Source organism: Scomber scombrus, chromosome 19 (genome assembly GCF_963691925.1).
Source record: "Scomber scombrus chromosome 19, fScoSco1.1, whole genome shotgun sequence".
NCBI classification, from domain to species: Eukaryota; Metazoa; Chordata; class Actinopteri; order Scombriformes; family Scombridae; genus Scomber; species Scomber scombrus.
The window spans coordinates 23,255,953-23,274,405 of NC_084988.1; the positions used below are offsets into that span (position 1 = coordinate 23,255,953).

The window sequence follows — 18,453 nt, forward strand, 5'->3', positions numbered from 1 at the left end:
CAAAAAGCATAATGATCAAAAACACTTTGATGATCTACCTCTCTTTCAGCTTCCACACTGTCTTGACTTTTTAGGATCTTCAGGGCCACGTCCTGTGCAGTAACTAAATTTACACACTTAGCAACTGTACCAAAGCATCCTTCACCACTGAAGTCCACAACAAGGTAGCGACATGCGTTGCTGTGCAGGATGTCGCGCCTTTGGACTTTAAAGCGTTTAGTTTTTTTCGCTTGATGTGTGAGTGGTGACAGAACAGTGTGATGCAGCATATGGACAGAAAAGGAGAACATGAAACATGGAGTCAATCAGTCAACACAACATGAATCAATAGTAGTAAGTACAGTACTTGAGTAAATGTACTAAGTTACTCTCTACCACTTAGTGTGTTTGTTTTCAGGTTACTTACCAGCTGTGTTCGACATTGAACTGCTGTCTAAGCTTGAACTTGATGACATTTTGTCAAAAAATAAGGTTTTTCCAAACGTACCACACTGAAACTTTGTTAACTAACTTGGTTTGTAGGCAGTGAGAGCAAAAACTGACCAGTTGATCAGTTTTCAATAAGACAATGGGATTCTAAATGACATCATAAAGGAACACTAGTTCCATTCCTGAGACAGTTGGAAGATTCTAAGACAGTTTTTTTCTTTTTTCTTTTTTAAATACAAAGAAGCCAATTCCTTATATTCTGTGGTCTTTCATTTATTTCAGTAGAAATGTATAACTATCATATATTATTCTGAAGTAAGGGGTTAATTTGGGCACTTGATTTTGATTTTTTTTTACTCTTTTGACTAAAATGTACAGGTATATTCTATTTTAGCCATATGGTTATTGTTTCTTTAAGTCTATTTGCAGTCAAAAAACATTGGATGGATTGCTATGAAATTTGCTACACACATTCTTAATACTATTTATATTCTTAATAATTTTAGTGATCATTCACTTTTCATCTACCTCCACCATCAGGTCAAATTTGTATGTATCCTGTACTTCGGTTAATGATAAACAATGTGCAAAACTAATGATATTCCATCAGTTGCAGGGGTGGATCTACATGAGGCAGCATGAGGTTTGGGCTAAGTTCTGGTGGAGACTACAGCATTACAGTTTTTTCTGACCGGATTTTTCTTTATCTTTCAACCCACCTCTGAGGTTACATCTTATCCCCATCCAAACTATCCCAATGTCACATTATGGGATCTCCCCTCAACCTCAAGACATCATCACACCTACAAAGTTCTGATGAAGCAGATTCATAATAGAAGAAGAAAGTAATAATACATAATAACTTAAGATTTGTATTTATTATTTTACTTTGTTGCTTATATTGTCATGATTATTCAGTGTTTTCAGCAGATTTAAAGAGCCTTAATATTGTAGTTTATATTTTGCTGACATGTTCCTAAATAACTTTTTGTTCAGTGAAATTACCACAAACTAATATAAATTACTGTCAGGGCCATTCCATCACAGTATTACTGGTTATCTTCCTGAGGGAGAGGGAGAGAGAGAGAGAGAGAAGAGAGAGAGAGAGAGAGAGAGAGAGAGAGAGAGAGAGAGAGAGAGAGAGATAGCGAGAGAGAGAGAGAGAGAGAGAGAGAGAGAGAGAGCAAACAAGGAAACACTAATTCATATGGTGGAGTTCATAAAATTTGGGAAAATATTTATCTGTGATCAGTTTCAACATACAGAAGATATGTAAAGTTTTCTCTTCCAGACAGTCCTCTCTGAAAAATGAAAGGCAGTGCTGAGTTGTTGTATGAACTGTGGTCTGATATGTACAGTGCTGTGGAAAGTAATTTCCCCTTGTGGACAATTAAGTCATAAACCTGTACAGTATAGCAGCCAGTGCAAATGTTTCATTACCCTGCAATAGAAATATAGTGCATGAGTGTGATAAGCACCCACTTCCTCTATCTGTTTTCATTGGCCAGTGTCTGGATTATATGATACACTTCATACAGGGTTTATAATGAGCTGGACGTTAAGACAGATAATACATTTGACAGTAGCAGACAAGCAGTTGAACATCAGCTTGTACTAATTCATACGGTGGCCATCATAAATGTTGCGATAATATTTATCCGTTATCTGTTTCAACATCAGGAAGAGTCTTCAGTGAGTAGATTCTAATATCTATTTTAAAATGTCAAGTTTTCTCTTTCTGACAGTCCTCTTTGAAACATGAGAGGCAGTGCTGAGGTCACTTTACAGGTCACTGCTGTTCTCTAACATGAAGGAGTGAAAGAGGGTAATTTGCTAATATGTAAATAATGTATAGGCTACGTTTTATATGCTAATGAAATGAAGCAAAATGAATCACAGTAATGATGGAGTTTAACATGTACATATAATGTTATGTCCTTACCTCTGGTTACAGGTAGATGTGTCACACAGAGTGTACTGTATTAATCCCATTTTTTGTTTATCTCATTACTCTGGTTGATATTGTTTTTATTCTCTACTTTGGAGAAGTAGTACAAGTGTCAAGTAATTCAGTCATATCTGTATTTTTTATTTAAGGCAGTGATTTCTACTGACTTTGCATTCTATCATAGTAAGTGTATGATGTTAGATCATAGGTGGCTTTAACTTTATTTTCCCTAAAAACAAAAGTTAATTTTTAAACTTCTCTTTGACTCTAGTTTTCAAGAATCTAGATGGATATCAAGGAAGAGTGGGTCGTTTTGAAAGAAATTAAAGAAGCACTACAAAACAATGATCAGTCCCGAGCTGCTGAAAACATTCAGAAGTATTTGGACAAAGAGAAGAATATTCCACTAAACATTGCTATCACAGGAGAGTCTGGTTCTGGTAAATCCACCTTTGTGAATTCCTTCAGAGGCATAGACAACAGGGATGAGAGAGCCGCCCCTACTGGTGTTGTAGAAACCACCATGGAGGTTACACCTTACCCCCATCCAAACTATCCCAATGTCACATTATGGGATCTCCCTGGTATTGGCACCACCAGTTTTCCTGCTGACAAATACCTGAAGCATTTTGAATTTGAAAGGTTTGACTTCTTCATCATCATCTCTGACACTCGCTTCAGAGAAAATGATGTGAAGCTCGCTCAGGAGATTCAGAAGATGGAGAAAAAATTCTACTTTGTTCGCTCAAAGATTGATAACGATGTACGCAGTGAGAAAAGAAGTCAGAGGGAGTTTAATGAGGAAAGAACTCTGGTACAAATCAGGGAAAACTGCATTAAAGGTAAGAGGCTTCTGTGTCTTATGTAATCATTTATAATCAAAGTGAGATTAATTATCAGATTTGATGGAATGGGTAAAATGCTGATACCATTTATTTCTTTTGTGATACAGGTCTTCAAAAAAAAGGTTTTGAGACTCCACAAGTCTTCCTGGTGTCCAGCCTTGAGCTCCACCTGTATGATTTCCATCTGCTAGAGGAGACCTTAGAGAGAGAACTTCCTGAACACAAGAGGGATGTTCTGCTGTTGGCCATGCCCAGTGTAAGCCTGGAGATCATCAACAAGAAGAAAAAGGCTTTAAAGTCAAAAATAAAATACTATGCCATGCTATCTGCAGCTGTAGGAGGCGTACCAGTTCCTGGGATTTCTTTAGCTGTTGACATAGCCATGATAGTTGGTGTTGTTACAAAATATGTATTTGCATTTGGTCTTGATATCCCATCACTGAGCAGACTTGCTCAAAGCACAGGAGTGCCATTAGATGAACTGTTAGCTGTTATCTTGTCACCACTGGCTGCAAAAAAAATAACTGCTGAACTTATCATGAAGGTGGTACAGAGTTTAGGCATCACAGCTGCATTAATGGCAGCAGAGGAAGTTTCCAGATTAATTCCAGGGTTTGGAATCCCAGCAGCAATGGGCCTCTCTTTTCTCTCCACATACAGAATTCTGAGTACTTTCCTCGACATGCTCGCTGACGATGCACAGAGAGTGTTTAAGAAGGCCCTGGGTCTGAATACCTCAGTGTGATATCAAAAGCTGAATGAAAATATGGCATTTAAAGCCACATTTAAAACTGTACTAAAGAGGTTTCGAATTATTTTTCATGAGTAAATTTGAATTATATTTTTTGTAATGAATGCTGTAAACAAAAAGTTTTTTTTATTGTAGCTGCACATTTAAGCACATTTTCTATTTTTGTCTATCAAATGGCGTTCATGCGGGTCTCATTTACTCTATTTATGTGGCTCAAACTATAACAAAGTTGTTGCAAATTAGTGCATTGAAGCATCTCTTTATTATTCCCTTTATTATTTCAGTATGGGAAAAAAAGCCTTTGAAATATTTGTTAGATGATTGCTTTGGTTTCTTTTAAATAATGTTTGTGATGCTGTGGTGATTAGTTGTTGTGGTTGTTAGTCATACTAAGAAGAAGAATATAAAAATTTGAATCAACACTGATATTAATAATCCTATTCAGCAGGCTGTAATTGTATCTATATATATAATAAACCCTTGTGGCATATTTGCGTTTGTGGATTAGATGTCACAACAAGTTTTCACTGCCTCCCACTACAGTGGCCACAGTGGGGAACTACAACACAATGTGAAGCAACAGAGAAATATAGATATTAATTGTGATGTTCATGTGTATTATTCATTGTCCTTTTCCTAATGTCACTGATAACAATGTCAGTACTGTTGTTGGTTTTATCTATGAAAAACATTTGTTATTAAAAAAAAAGTATATATCACTGCATCATGCAATGCTTTCTGATACAGAATGAGGTACTACACCTCCACTTTCTTTAAATATGTGAGCCAAACATTTAATCCACCTTTATTAACATATGTGGGCTGGACAGAATATCAGACACACTACTGTGAGTTTTGTTTTATTAGGAACATTTTCACTTTGACAATGATTCTCTTTGTGACTTGATGCTGGAAGAATAGAGCATTAAAAAGCATTTAATTCTGAAGTTTCTTGCTATTAATAAAGAAATTAAATCACTGTAACTGTCCCTACTACATTTTTTCATTTAGTGTATGAACACTACATGTGGGTGTATGAAATATAGATCATAGACTAAGGCTGCAAGTAATTATTATTCGTATGATCAATTAAATAGTCTGTTCTTTTTTGATTAAATGGTTACACATTTAATCTATAAAATACCTGAAACCAGTAAAAATGAACTAATTGATTAAATCAACCAATATTTTAGCCCTTTAATAGAATTTATTAAGAGGATATCTATCAGTACCACATAATCCAACTTTGTAGCATGAGATGTATATCTTGTAATTGTCAACAAATGATGAAAGAATATACAATCAGCTGTAAGGGACAAAAGTTTATTGTGTTGTATTGTACCCTGTTGTTTTTAGTGAGTTACAAGGAACCAGGATGTGTTTGTCTGCTGTCAACCAATCACATCTGATCATCTGTACTGAACAGATTCCTATTCCTATTATATAAATATAATTTAACATTAAGATTACATTAACATCTCTAGTGAAATATATATATATATATATATATATATACAGAGAGAGAGTGACAAAGACAGATACATGGAAACATAATAATGAACTAATCATTAAGGTGCACTGTAGCAGCCGGTGTCTTTAACCTACAAATGTAATATAGTGCATGAGTGTGATGAACCCAGCCCTCCTCTCTCTGTTTCTTGTAAATCAGCTGCTTTACTGATACTACTTTACCCTCCCTTAGCAGGATGTTTTCATTGGCCAGTGTCTGAAGGGTGAAACTGGATAAACTGGATATACTTCTTTATAGGGTTTATAATGAGCTGAATGTTGAGACAGATAATACACTGGAGAGTAAGCAGTTCAACATCAGCTGAGTCTTCAGCGAGTATATTGTAATATCTATTTTAAAATGTAAAGTCCTCTCTGAAACATGAGAGGCAGTGCTGAAGTCACTTTACAGGTCACTGCTGTTCTCTAACATGAATGGTTGGAAGAGGGTCATTTACTAATATGTATCTGTATGTTGTACAGGCTATGTATTATATGCTAATGAAAGGAAGCTAAATTAATCACACTAATGATGGAGTTCAACAGGATGTTTTATGGGAAGATTTTTTTTTTTATGCTTTTCTTAAGATGAATTTGATTTACTATTTTATCTGGTTTTAGGTAGTTGTTATTTTGTGAGGCAGCTGGATTTGGTCCTCAGTCCTACTTATTTGCTTGTAACTTATGAGCCATCCAGAACTCTCAGGTCTTCAGATAGAGGGCTTTTACTCATTTCTAAAGTTAGAACCAAAACTCACGGTGAAGCAGCTTTTTATCATTACGGCCTACGTCTGTGGAACGGCCTTCCTGCTGACCTGAGAGCAGCTGTGAGTGTGGACATTTTTTTGATTCAATTTTATTTATAGGTTTTATTATATTCTATCCTTTAATTCTATTTTCTATCATCTATTTTAATCTTTAGTCTTTTAGTTTATTTAGCATATTTATTATATAATTTTAGTTGTTTATATTATTATGTCCTTGTAATAATGTCAACTTTTTAATTCTGGTTTGAATTTATATTTACTAAGTAATCACCTTTTTTATTGAAATAGAACTTTGTATTTTATTTATTTAGTTAATTATTTATTTTTTAACTCCTTTTATTTATTTGGTTTTATCCAGTCTCTAGTGTTTCCTCACTGCAAACTGCTGAGAGTAATATAGTGCTTCCTCAGTTTTCAGTTGCCTTCTTTCAAGTGTGTACACATGTTATGTGTGATAGAAAGTTTGTGTTTGTGTGTGTGTGTGTGTGCGTGTGTGTGTGTGTGGTTTCGCTTCTGCTTTGTTTTTGCTTGCTTTTATTGCTTCTTTGTGCTGCATTTTTTTTGTATGAAACGTGCTATATAAATAAAGTCTGATTGATTGATGTTGAACATTGATGAAAGCCCACATTGCACAGTAAATGACCCACAAATTAATTTAAAATTAATTTTCTCATTATGTTCTTACCTCTGGTAACAGGTAGATCACATAGATGTCACACAGAGTGTACTGTATTAAGTTCAATACAAATATCATTTGTTGTTTATTATCATGTCAAGTGTATGATGTTACATCATTGATGATTCCAACTTTACCCTAAACACAGAAGTCATTTTTTAAACTTCTTCTCTTTTACTCCAGTTTTCAAGGATCTAGATGGATATCCAGGTTGATTGTGAATTAATGGAAGAAATTAAAGAAGCACTACAAAACAATGAACTGCTGCTAGCTGCTGAAAAGATCCAGAAGTATTTGGACAAATGTAATAATACTCCACTGAACATTGCAATCACAGGAGAGTCTGGTTCTGGTAAATCCACCTTTGTGAATGCTCTCAGAGGCATAGACAACAGGGATGAGAGAGCTGCCCCTACTGGTCCTGTAGAGACCACCAAAGAGGCTACACCTTACCCCCATCCAAACTATCCCAATGTTAAATTATGGGATCTCCCTGGTATTGGCACCACCAGTTTTCCTGCTGAAGTATCTGGAGCATGTTGGATTTGAGAAGTTTGACTTCTTCATCATCATCTCAGTTGATCGCTTCAGAGAAAATGATGTGAAGCTCGCTCAGGAGATTCAGAAGATGGGGAAAATTTTTTACTTTGTTCGCTCAAAGATTGACAACGATGTATGTAGTGAGAAGAGAAGTAAGAAGTAAGTTCAATCAGGAAAGCACTCTGACACAAATCAGGGAAAGCTGCATTAAAGGTAAGAGGCTTCTGTGTGTTATGTAATCATTTATAATCAGAGTCAGATTAATTACCAGATTGATGATACTGTTTATTCCTTTTGTGATGCAGGTCTTCAAAATCTAGGTGTTGAGGCTCCACAGATCTTCCTGGTGTCCAGCGTTGATCTCCACCTGTATGATTTCCATCTGCTACAGGAGACCTTAGAGAGAGAACTTCCTGAACACAAGAGGAATGTTCTGCTGCTGGCTGTGCCCAGTGTCAACCTGGAGATCATCAACAAGAAGATAGAGGCTTTAAAGTCAAAAATAAAATACTATGCCATGCTATCTGCAGCTGTAGGAGGTGTACCACTTCCTGGGATTTCTTTAGCTGTTGACATAGGAGTGATAGTTGGTGTTGTTAGACAATATATATTTGCGTTTTGTCTTGATATCCCATCACTGGGGAGACTTGCTCAAACCACAGGTGTACCATTTAAGGATCTGATGGCTGTCATCATTTCACCACTGGCTGCAACAAAAATAACCACTGATCTAATCATAAAGATGTTACAGAGTGTAGACAAATCAGTTGAATTAATCGCAGCAAAGGAAGGGTGCAGATTAATTCTAATATGTGGAATCCCACATGCTAACTGACGATGCACAGAGAGTATTTATGAAGGCCCTGGGTCTGAATACCTCAGTGTGATATCAAAAGGTGAATGGAAATATGACATTTAATGTCACATTAACACTGTAGTGCACATTGTATGAAAGAGCTTTTGAATTATTTTTCCTATAAGTAAATTTGCATGATACTTTTTAGGATAAATACTGTAAACAAAAATCAAATTTTGTATCCTGGCTGCACATTTAAGCACATTTTCATTCTATCAAATGGCCTCCATGCAGGTCTCATTTACTCTAATTAGTACAAAAATTATTGACAAACAACTTATTGCAGCTTAGTGCATTGAACATTTTCTCTTTCTTCAATATAGGGATGTTATTTTCCAGATTCAAAACTGTGTACAATGCAAAAGAACCTTTGAAATATTTGCTTTTCTCTTTGAATTATTTTGTTGTTGTTGTTGTTGTTGTTGTTGTTGTAAAACTAATAATAAGAATGACACAATTTGCATCAATACTGATACTATTAATCGTGTTGAGCAGACTATTCATTGTATCTGTATGTATAATAAACTCTTGTGGTGTCTCTGAATATGATGTTGTGATGAGTTTTCACTGCCTCCCAGTGATGAACTAAAACACAACTTCAATCTACAGAAAAAATACAGATATTGTGATGTTTATAATTTGTATTCATTGTCATTTTACCAATGTCACTAATAAAGATGTTACTACTATTGTAGGTTTTATTTATGAAGTTTGGATCCAATAAAATCAACTGATACTGTATAAATAAGTGTTTGATCAGTGGGGAAACTGAGGAATAGTATTCACTCTTATCCCTTAAAAAAGTGAACCAGGAGCTGTTAGTCCTCTGGTCCACTAAAATGGACATGATATAAAATTTAAAATAATAACACATTTTATAATGCCTAAAATGTAAAATGTTATTTTTAACACTAAAGGAAGGAAATCACAAAAGAAGAGAACATTGGAAGACACTTTTTCCTCGGCTCCCAGGATGATAGGTGGTATACCATACACTTCAGATACACTTCTACTCCACATTATAGTATAAGAACATCATACTTAAAGTTCATGCTTTTATGATGCTTAAATTGCGAGTTCCCGAGAATAGTAAATTAACATGAATGACGCCCCCAAAATACCATATAAGGTCAGACGACCGGCAGGTTGTGGAGAAGCTCCAGTCATGAAAATGGCACTAAAGACTAAAAATAAGAACTTTACAAGCTCTCAGACTGAGGTCCCGCTCTCAGAAATAGATCAACAGAAACACATATTATTATTTAGTGTGTAAGTGTTGGAATTAAAGGTCCTGAGAAAGACAAAGAATGAGGAAAAATGACCCGTGCTGTGAACGCTGTCTCAGCTGTTGCGCGCACCGTCACAGAAATAAAAACAAAAATGACTGAACATGAATTATGCCAGAGGATGTCATCAGCCAGGGAGTTGAACTATTACTTCGATAAGCAATATTTCAATTATATGAATAACTAGTAATGCACTGGCTGCTAATAATAAATAGTCAGTTAACATTGTTGAAAAGTAACTGTGGAAAAGTAACTGTGGACAAGTCGCTTTGTAGTTTCAGCCGCTAATTTATATAATTTATATTGTACGCTTGCATTATATCATAGTTTCAATTGTCAATTCAAATGACAAAAATTGTTAAAGACTGTATAAAGTGAATTCAGACATTTTCTTCTAAACACATTAAATAGGTCATACATTTATTTCTAAAAAAGGTGTAATAAGCATTTCAACCATTTAGATTTGAATTGTGGAGCTAGGCTTCACAAACTGTGTTTCAAGATTTCTGTGTCTGGATTTAATGGGGGGGTATGAAAATATTACGTCACCGGTGACCAATAGCACGGTTACACACCGGAGCATAATCCCGCCCCTGCTGCTGTAGAGGTATAAATACATTCAGCGCACACTACTACTACTACAGTCTACAGTTAGCTGAGTTAGCCGCCGAGCTAACCACCGAGCTAGCCGCCGAATTAGCCACCGAGTTATCAGCTGAGTTAGCCGCCGAGGTAGCAGCTGAGTTAGCAGCAGAAAGCTCTCAGGCCTAGCGTCCATGTTTCTGTTAGAGGTGGTGACTTTGATTTACAGGTGACACTTGATAGGGGGCGGGGTTTCAGCGGACTCGGCGGCCACTCCCACAGCGTTTGGGAAAAGAGAACTAAGTAGACTTTTACACAACTTTGAAGCCTAATTTCATATATTTGGCGATTTTTTTAATCATTCAAATTTTGCAGGCTGGTTAATAACACATTTTTCTGTGGTATGTCAAACTCAGAACACATATTTATTTTCACTTTACACGATCTTTAAATAGCCTACTTCTTTATACTAAATAGCCTAATAATTTTACAAACAAAGTAAAGTCATGTGATTATGGATTCAGAAGTGCAATTTAATGAACGGGACATAGTGTACACTTGCTCATTGCCTACATCCCCTGTAGTTCACACCCATTACTCAGAGGTCTCTAAAATACTGACAATATAATATACGCTCATCGTATCATATACGCGGATCGACATTATTAATTTCTCTGTTAAGTGGTAGTCAGCATACAGTGATTCAAAAAAGAAAATCCAAGTCAGTTGACTCTGAAGCTCAACTGCTGAGGTTACACGTGCTGCCGAATTGCTGTCAGCACAGACCTGCTAACACCCGGGATGACAACGCAGGGCAAGCCGGCAGAAGAAGTTGGAGATGAGGGTAACAGTTCAACAGCTCGACCTCTCTGTGTCTTTTGTGCTGATAAACTACAGTAGGTTTGGCTGCATTGTATCATACAGTGTTGCTTGGTCTTGATACCCGTGTGGAGGTGTTATGTGTTCAGTAAGTGATTATCATATCTTGCTTATAGTATATGATGTCACCCCCCCCGGAAAAATTTGAGTTCCCCCAAAAGACATGATATCGTTGGCACACTGCCATTAGACAGACAGTAACAGTCATGTTTTATTGCTTTGGAGGACTGCAGGTTGGTTGTGCCTGACAGGTACAACAGGTCTGCACCACTTGTAATTTTGTTCGTACCTAAGAGAAAATCCAAAATACGAGAACATTTGTGAATGTGGCAAATCCTTGTAAATCACTCGTACACATGGTTTAACAACGAATCTGTGCCTATGAGTGGTTCTTGCGTCTGGCACATTGTCTGGTTGGTCTTGAATTACATTGATCATGTTAGGTCATGTATTTGCTTATTGTTTCATTGCAACAGTGTGACCACAAAAAAGGTTAAAAGCAACAATAGCACCACTACTGAGACTTACTTAGAACAGTTGCAGGCAGTTGCACAAGCGACTGTCAAGACACTAGAAGAACTCCTTGAAACCAAACTGGCAAAGCTCAGTGCAGCCACCTCTGCTGCTACCATCAATCAGTCAGCTGGTGATGCTCCTACAACAGACTACACTCAGAAAACGATCAGGCAAGTACATGCTACGGCCAGCCATGATCTTTCACTCAGAGCCCCAGCCTGCAACAACTCATCAGGCCATTTATCATAATACAGCAGTACAGTCCTTTGTCCATCCAGCCGCTACACCTCACAGTAACTTCATCCAAGCAGCACCTTCTGCAATGTTTGACTTTCCTCCAAGAGTTGAACATGCAACTCCACCCATCTCAACTGCATTCAAGAACCCTTCCACCTTCAGAGTCGATGACATCAACCCACCCGAAATACAGAGAGCAGTGGTCGAGCACATAGTAAGAAATGCAGACATTTCCCCTCCAGTCCACTTGTCTACTACGCTACGATCTTTCTCTGGGAAGTGCCCCCACCCCAACAGTGAAGTAGACTATGACACTTGGCGAATTAATGTTGAGCTCATGCTTAAAGACCCAGCCATATCTGATCTACACAGAGTCAGAAAGATACTTGAGAGTCTCCTATCCCCCGAAGCTGATATAGTTAAACAGTTAGGCCCTCAAGCTTCCCCCACTGACTACTTACAGTTGCTAGATTCTGCTTTCGGCACCGTTGATGATGGCGAAGAGCTGCGACAGGTCTGCACCACTTGTAATTTTGTTCGTACCTAAGAGAAAATCCCAAATACGAGAACATTTGTGAATGTGGCAAATCCTTGTAAATCACTCGTACACATGGTTTAACAACGAATCTGTGCGTATGAGTGGTTCTTGCGTCTGGCACATTGTCTGGTTGGTCTTGAATTACATTGATCATGTTAGGTCATGTATTTGCTTATTGTTTCATTGCAACTGTGTGCAGCACTTTCTATCAATGTATTTATTAATCATTAATGCATTGTGTGACTGCAGCTGTGTGTAGCACTTTTCTTTTGCATTGTACACCACTGTATTGTCTTGTTGTTCATGGTTTCTGCATTGTTACATATTTTGTGATTGCAGCTGTGTGTGGTGCTTTTTGTACTGTTGCACCACTGCATTGTCTTGTCAGTTATGAATTATTTTGACTCTGTATTAGACTGTCATGTATTGTGTGACTGTAGCTCTGTGTAAAACTCTTACCTGAGACAAATTTCCCTCGAGACACTCAAGTTTATTTTATCTTTACAGTAAACTAATTTTCCTTTGTAGTTTTTATCATTTTGTAGTGGTGTTCTAAATGTTTCTGATAAGACTCAATATCTATTATAACAAATGGCCTTTGTTCAACCACTGTGTTATCTCTCTCTGACTATGTGTGGCCTATGAACCTTTTGATAGGTCAAGTTTATTGTGCTTCTGTCTCTCTCTTTCTGTAACTTACACACGCACACACACACACACACACACACACACACACACACACACACACACACACACGCACAATTCTGTCTTTTGTTTCTTCCATTCCTGACTTCAATTTAATAAAACAACACTGACTTATCTTTTTCTCTTTAGATCCTACAGTTGTTTTATATGGTTTATTTTTGTTCAACTGTTTGGTTCATTTTCAAGATGTAATTCTTTGGCCCTCAAAGTTTTGAATGTAGTTTTAAAAAATGAAAAATGTACAACCTTTAAGTGTCTGCTTGAGCATGTATTCTGAAAACTATAAACTATAATCCACATGACCAAAACTACACATAACAGGCAGTTTTGACTTTTTTTGAATGACATTTTAACGAACTGAGTGATTTTTTTCCCAAAGAAATGTTCTTTGACCCCAGGGAAGTGAGAGCCCATGAGCCTGTGATCAGTTGGCAACAGGCAAGATGAGCATTTTACAATGTGGTGCTGGAAAGCATTATCATATATAGCATGGCATCATGGTATGGCTCCCTTACTGTCCAGTTGAAAACTAGAGTTGCTGATATTGAGAAAACTGCTATGAAGGTGACAGGGAAGAGGGATTACCTGTCTCTTCAAACCACCTATGAGAGAACAGTGGTCAGACAGGCACACATGATTCTGAAGGAGCCATCACATATCTTATTAACTGAATACTAATTATTACCTTTAGGTAGATACTGTACAGTCAACAGATGTAAAAGCTACTGTATTACGCTTTCATTCATCCTAACTTCTGTTGCACTACTCAATAAACAACCAGCTCAACCCTCACGGTTGAAGTGCCCTTAAAAACAGTGAAGGAGGCACTGCTGGTCTTTATTCTACGTTTATGTATTATGATTAGAATTAGTCTCAAAGTATTCACTTTCTCCACCGACTCCGACTGTTCGGTGGAGCAACTGAGACCATACTAATGTTCTCTCATTTTGTACTAGTGCACCACTGGATTGTCTTGTTGCTTATGCATTATTTTTTTATCATGAATAATCATAATACATAAACCTACTGTCAAATACACTGTTATATTAGTAGTATTTATCTTTTATGCTTTTTAAGATAATGTTTTCTCACAGTGTGAATTAGGTTTAACTTCTTTTATCATGGATTATGTACAATAGCTCAGCTCTTTCTAGTGTGATGTAATCAACTTGGTGTCTGAGTACACTGCTACATTGTCTGGTTGGTCTTGAATTACATTGATCATGTTAGGTCATGTATTTGCTTATTGTTTCATTGCAACTGTGTGCAGCACTTTCTATCAATGTATTTATTGATCATTAATGCATTGTGTGACTGTAGCTCTGTGTAGAACTTTTACCTGAGACAAATTTCCCTCTAGACGGTCAAGTTTATTTTATCTTTACAGTAATCTCATTTTCCTTTGTAGTTTTTACCATTTTGTAGCGGTGTTATAAATGTTTCTGATATGACTTTATAACTATTATAACAAATGGCCTTTGTTCAACCACTGTGTTATCTCTCTCTGACTGTGTGTGGCCTATGAACCTATTGATAGGTCAAGTTTATTGTGCTTCTGTCTCTCTCTTTCTGTAACTTACACACACACACACACACACACACACACACACACACACACACACACACACACACACACACACACACACACACACACACACACATACACACGCACAATTCTGTCTTTTGTTTCTTCCATTCCTGACTTCAATTTAATAAAACAACACTGACTTATCTTTTTCTCTTTAGATCCTACAGTTCTTTTATATGGTTTATTTTTGTTCAACTGTTTGGTTCATTTTCAAGATGTAATTCTTTGGCCCTCAAAGTTTTGAATGTAGTTTTAAAACATGAAAAATATGTACAACCTTTAAGTGTCTGCTTGAGCATTTATTCTGAAAACTATAAACTATAATCCACATGACCAAAACTACACATAACAGGCAGTTTTGACTTTTTTTGAATGACATTTTAACGAACTGAGTGTTTTTTTCCCCAAAGAAATGTTTTTGACCCCAGGGAAGTGAGAGCCCATGAGCCTGTGATCAGTTGGCAACAGGCAAGATGAGCATTTTACAATGTGGTGCTGGAAAGCATGATCAGATATAGCATGGCATCATGGTATGGCTCCCTTACTGTCCAGTTGAAAACTAGAGTTGCTGATATTGTGAAAACTGCTATGAAGGTAACAGGGAAGAGGGATTACCTGTCTCTTCAAACCACCTATGAGAGAACAGTGGTCAGACAGGCACACAGGATCCTGAAGGAGCCATCACATATCTTATTAACTGAATACTAATTATTACCTTTAGGTAGATACTGTACAGTCAACAGATGTAAAAGCTACTGTATTAAGCTTTCCTTCATCTTAACTTCTGTTGCACTACTCTCTCATTTTGTACTAGTGCAACACTGGATTGTTTTGTTGCTTATGCATAATTTTTTATCATGAATAATCAAAATACATAAACCTACAGTCAAATACACTGTTATTTTAGTAGTATTTATCTTTTATGCTTTTTAAGATAATGTTTTCTCACAGTGTGAATTAGGTTTAACTTCTTTTATCATGGATTATGTACAATAGCTCAGCTCTTTCTAGTGTGATGTAATCAACTTGGTGTCTGAGTACACTGCTACATTGTCTGGTTGGTCTTGAATTACATTGATCATGTTAGGTCATGTATTTGCTTATTGTTTCATTGCAACTGTGTGCAGCACTTTCCACATGAAAACACCACTGCGTTGTCTTCGATCAATGTATTTATTGATCATTAATGTATTGTGTGACTGCAGCTGTGTGTAGCACTTTTTTTTGCTTTGTACACCACTGTATTGTCTTGTTGTTCATGGTTTCTGCATTGTTATATATTTTGTGATTGCAGCTGTGTGTGGTGCTTTTTGTACTGTTCCACCACTGCATTGTCTTGTCAGTTATGAATTATTTTGACTCTGTATTAGACTGTTGTAACCCTCGGTTACCAAAACAGTTAAATAAAGTAATTGGATAACTTAGAAAATGTATTCAAGAAAAGTGTATTTATGTGGGTTTGATTTTAATAATACAATTAATTAATACAAATAATAATAATTAATTTTTAAATGTATTAAGTAGACAACCATTATAAATAACGGCTGTACCAGAGACTATATAAGCCTGTGTCACCCAGCTGTCAAGGCAGCAGCTGATCCAGATACCCAGACAAATACAGCAGAACCAGAGTGATTGATCAAAGAAGAGATAAACCTGGGGCCCGTTTCAGAAAGCAGGTTTAGTGAAAACTCTGAGTTAGTTAACCCTAAGATGAGGGAAACTCTGGTTTTTCGGTTTCACAAAGCCAGTTCAGCTTAACTCCGAGTTTCTTCAACTAACCCTGAGTTTCTCCTCCTTTTTACTGAAGCCTGCAGACTGAAGAAGCTGTCAGACATTTCTTAAAGAGTTAGTTAATATTGAAGCACAAATACGAAGCAGAAATCTCCGTCAGAGGGTGATCAGACCCCGCTGGGATGTTTTATCTCTGATGATGTTCTGTTTAAGTGTTTCTGTTTTTCTGTAGGCTACAATCGATCATTTTATCTGATCAATATTTTCAGCCCTCGTATCGTCTGTACGACACATCGTGGACATGCTCTCAGTTCAGAACAAGTTTTTTGTGTTGCACTTTGTTTTTTTCTTTGCCAATGGCAGTTTTATATGTAACATCTGTGACGCTGAGCATGTTACCAAGGCAACCGTCTGTCAGGCTGTCAGAGACGTGATGTTTTAAAGTTATTGATAGCCAAGTGGTTACTGCGCATGCCTCATAATGACAGTGTCCCTGGTTCGATTCCAGCGAGGACCTGAGATTCCTGCAGGTCTTTCCCTGTTTCCTGTCAACCTTTATGCCAGCTAATATTAAATTAAGGTGAAAGTGCCCAAACATAAATCTTAAAAAAAAAAGAACAAAGAAACGTGACTCTTGCACTGAAACGTTTACACTTTGGTAGTGTTGTATGTATAAAGGTATTTAGGTGTTGCTTTCAAATATACAATATTAAATAGATACTGGTAGTGTTGGGATGGCTGAAAATTTTACTCTCTTTTTTGCTTAGAAGATTTCACTAACTACTGAAATATATCACATGTTGAATGTAGCCACTGAATGTTGTTTAATGAGGGCAGGCTAAACAACATCACAGCTGCTTGTAATGAAATTACACCTGACTTGTTTGAGATATATTTTTATATATTTCATATTCAGTTGCTGCCAAGTAGGCCTGCGTTTTGTACCTGTTGGGGTCTGCATGAATATTAAATGTGCCACGCACAAACACATAATATAAATGTTGAATAAGTGGAACACTCGAGACAAAACTTTTTTTTGTTTGTTCATTAATACTCACACATTGACTCGGTTGGTAATGTTCTTTTGCTGCTGCTACTGTATTGCTTTTTTTTCTTAAGTATATACTCATTATCTGCATGCATTCATTAATATTTCTAACTCCACTGGGGAGAAGTAGGAGGACTGAGCCCTTTGTTTCACCTGTTGCCATGGTGAATCATGTTATCTGTGTTCCATTGATGAGGGCTTGGTATCTCCTCATGCACGAGCTTCACTCAGAGTTACTTTGACTCAGAGTTGATTGAACCAACTGTTATCACCTGTTCTGAAACCGAAAACTCTGAGTTTGACAGCTCAGAGTCGGTCAACCTAGAGTTAAGGTTTTAACTCAGAGTTAGTTAAACCTGCTTCCTGAAACAGGCCCCTGGTCCTGCTAGTGTCCTTGTCACTACTTCTATCTTCCTACCACAACTTTACATACACTTCTAATAAACTTATTGTACATTATAGGAATAAAGAAGTTGGTGCATATATATCTTTACATGTTTCTTGCAAGTGTGCAAGATCTATTTTTGCATTGTGATTCAGCAGCACCTTTTACTGGTGCATCAGAAAATGTATCTGGGAGTGGCAATATTTACCCAGCAATACAAATACAGAAACTGTCTTCAGTACATCAGAAAAAAAACATTCTTTAACCAGGAATAGAACAAGCAGTCACTTGATTACATCACATATCTGGCCAAACGTGCATTTCTTCTTCACTTACATTGTTTCTTTAGCCTGTTACTAAAGACAGATTGATCAAGCAGTCTAATTGGGATGTGGTCCAAGAGACAGGCTTATGGTTTAGATGAAGTTAGTTCAGGATGGTTGATTGGAGGAAAACAGTCTAAATATATATCAGGTTTCTGAGGTTCCTGTGTTTTAGGATAAATTTGTGTCTGCTGAAGCCAGGAGGTGATGATCTTTTTCTTTAATAGTTTATATAATATAGAGAGATATGAAAACATAATAATGAACTAATCATTAAGGTGCACTGTAGCAGCCAGTGCAAAGGTGTCTTT

The 18,453-nt window shown here is 36.8% G+C and overlaps 1 protein-coding gene and 1 pseudogene across 1 annotated transcript; both read left to right on the forward strand.

Moving 5' to 3' along the window:
• Positions 1–2,663: 2,663 nt before the first annotated feature.
• Positions 2,664–3,967, forward strand: LOC134001308 (interferon-inducible GTPase 5-like). The gene is made up of 2 exons (XM_062440872.1): positions 2,664–3,219; positions 3,330–3,967. Exons 1-2 carry the CDS (start codon positions 2,664–2,666, stop codon positions 3,965–3,967), a joined length of 1,194 nt encoding a protein of 397 aa, XP_062296856.1.
• Positions 3,968–7,123: 3,156 nt separating this feature from the next.
• Positions 7,124–16,954, forward strand: LOC134000460 (T-cell-specific guanine nucleotide triphosphate-binding protein 2-like; annotated as a pseudogene).
• Positions 16,955–18,453: the final 1,499 nt, after the last annotated feature.

Coding starts and splice junctions, on each gene's coding strand:
- LOC134001308 (XM_062440872.1), top strand. CDS start 2,664: ATGGATATCAAGGAAGAGTGGGTCGTTTTGAAAGAAATTAAAGAAGCA. Junction 3,220..3,329: donor CAGGGAAAACTGCATTAAAG/GTAAGAGGCTTC, acceptor TTTGTGATACAG/GTCTTCAAAAAAAAGGTTTT.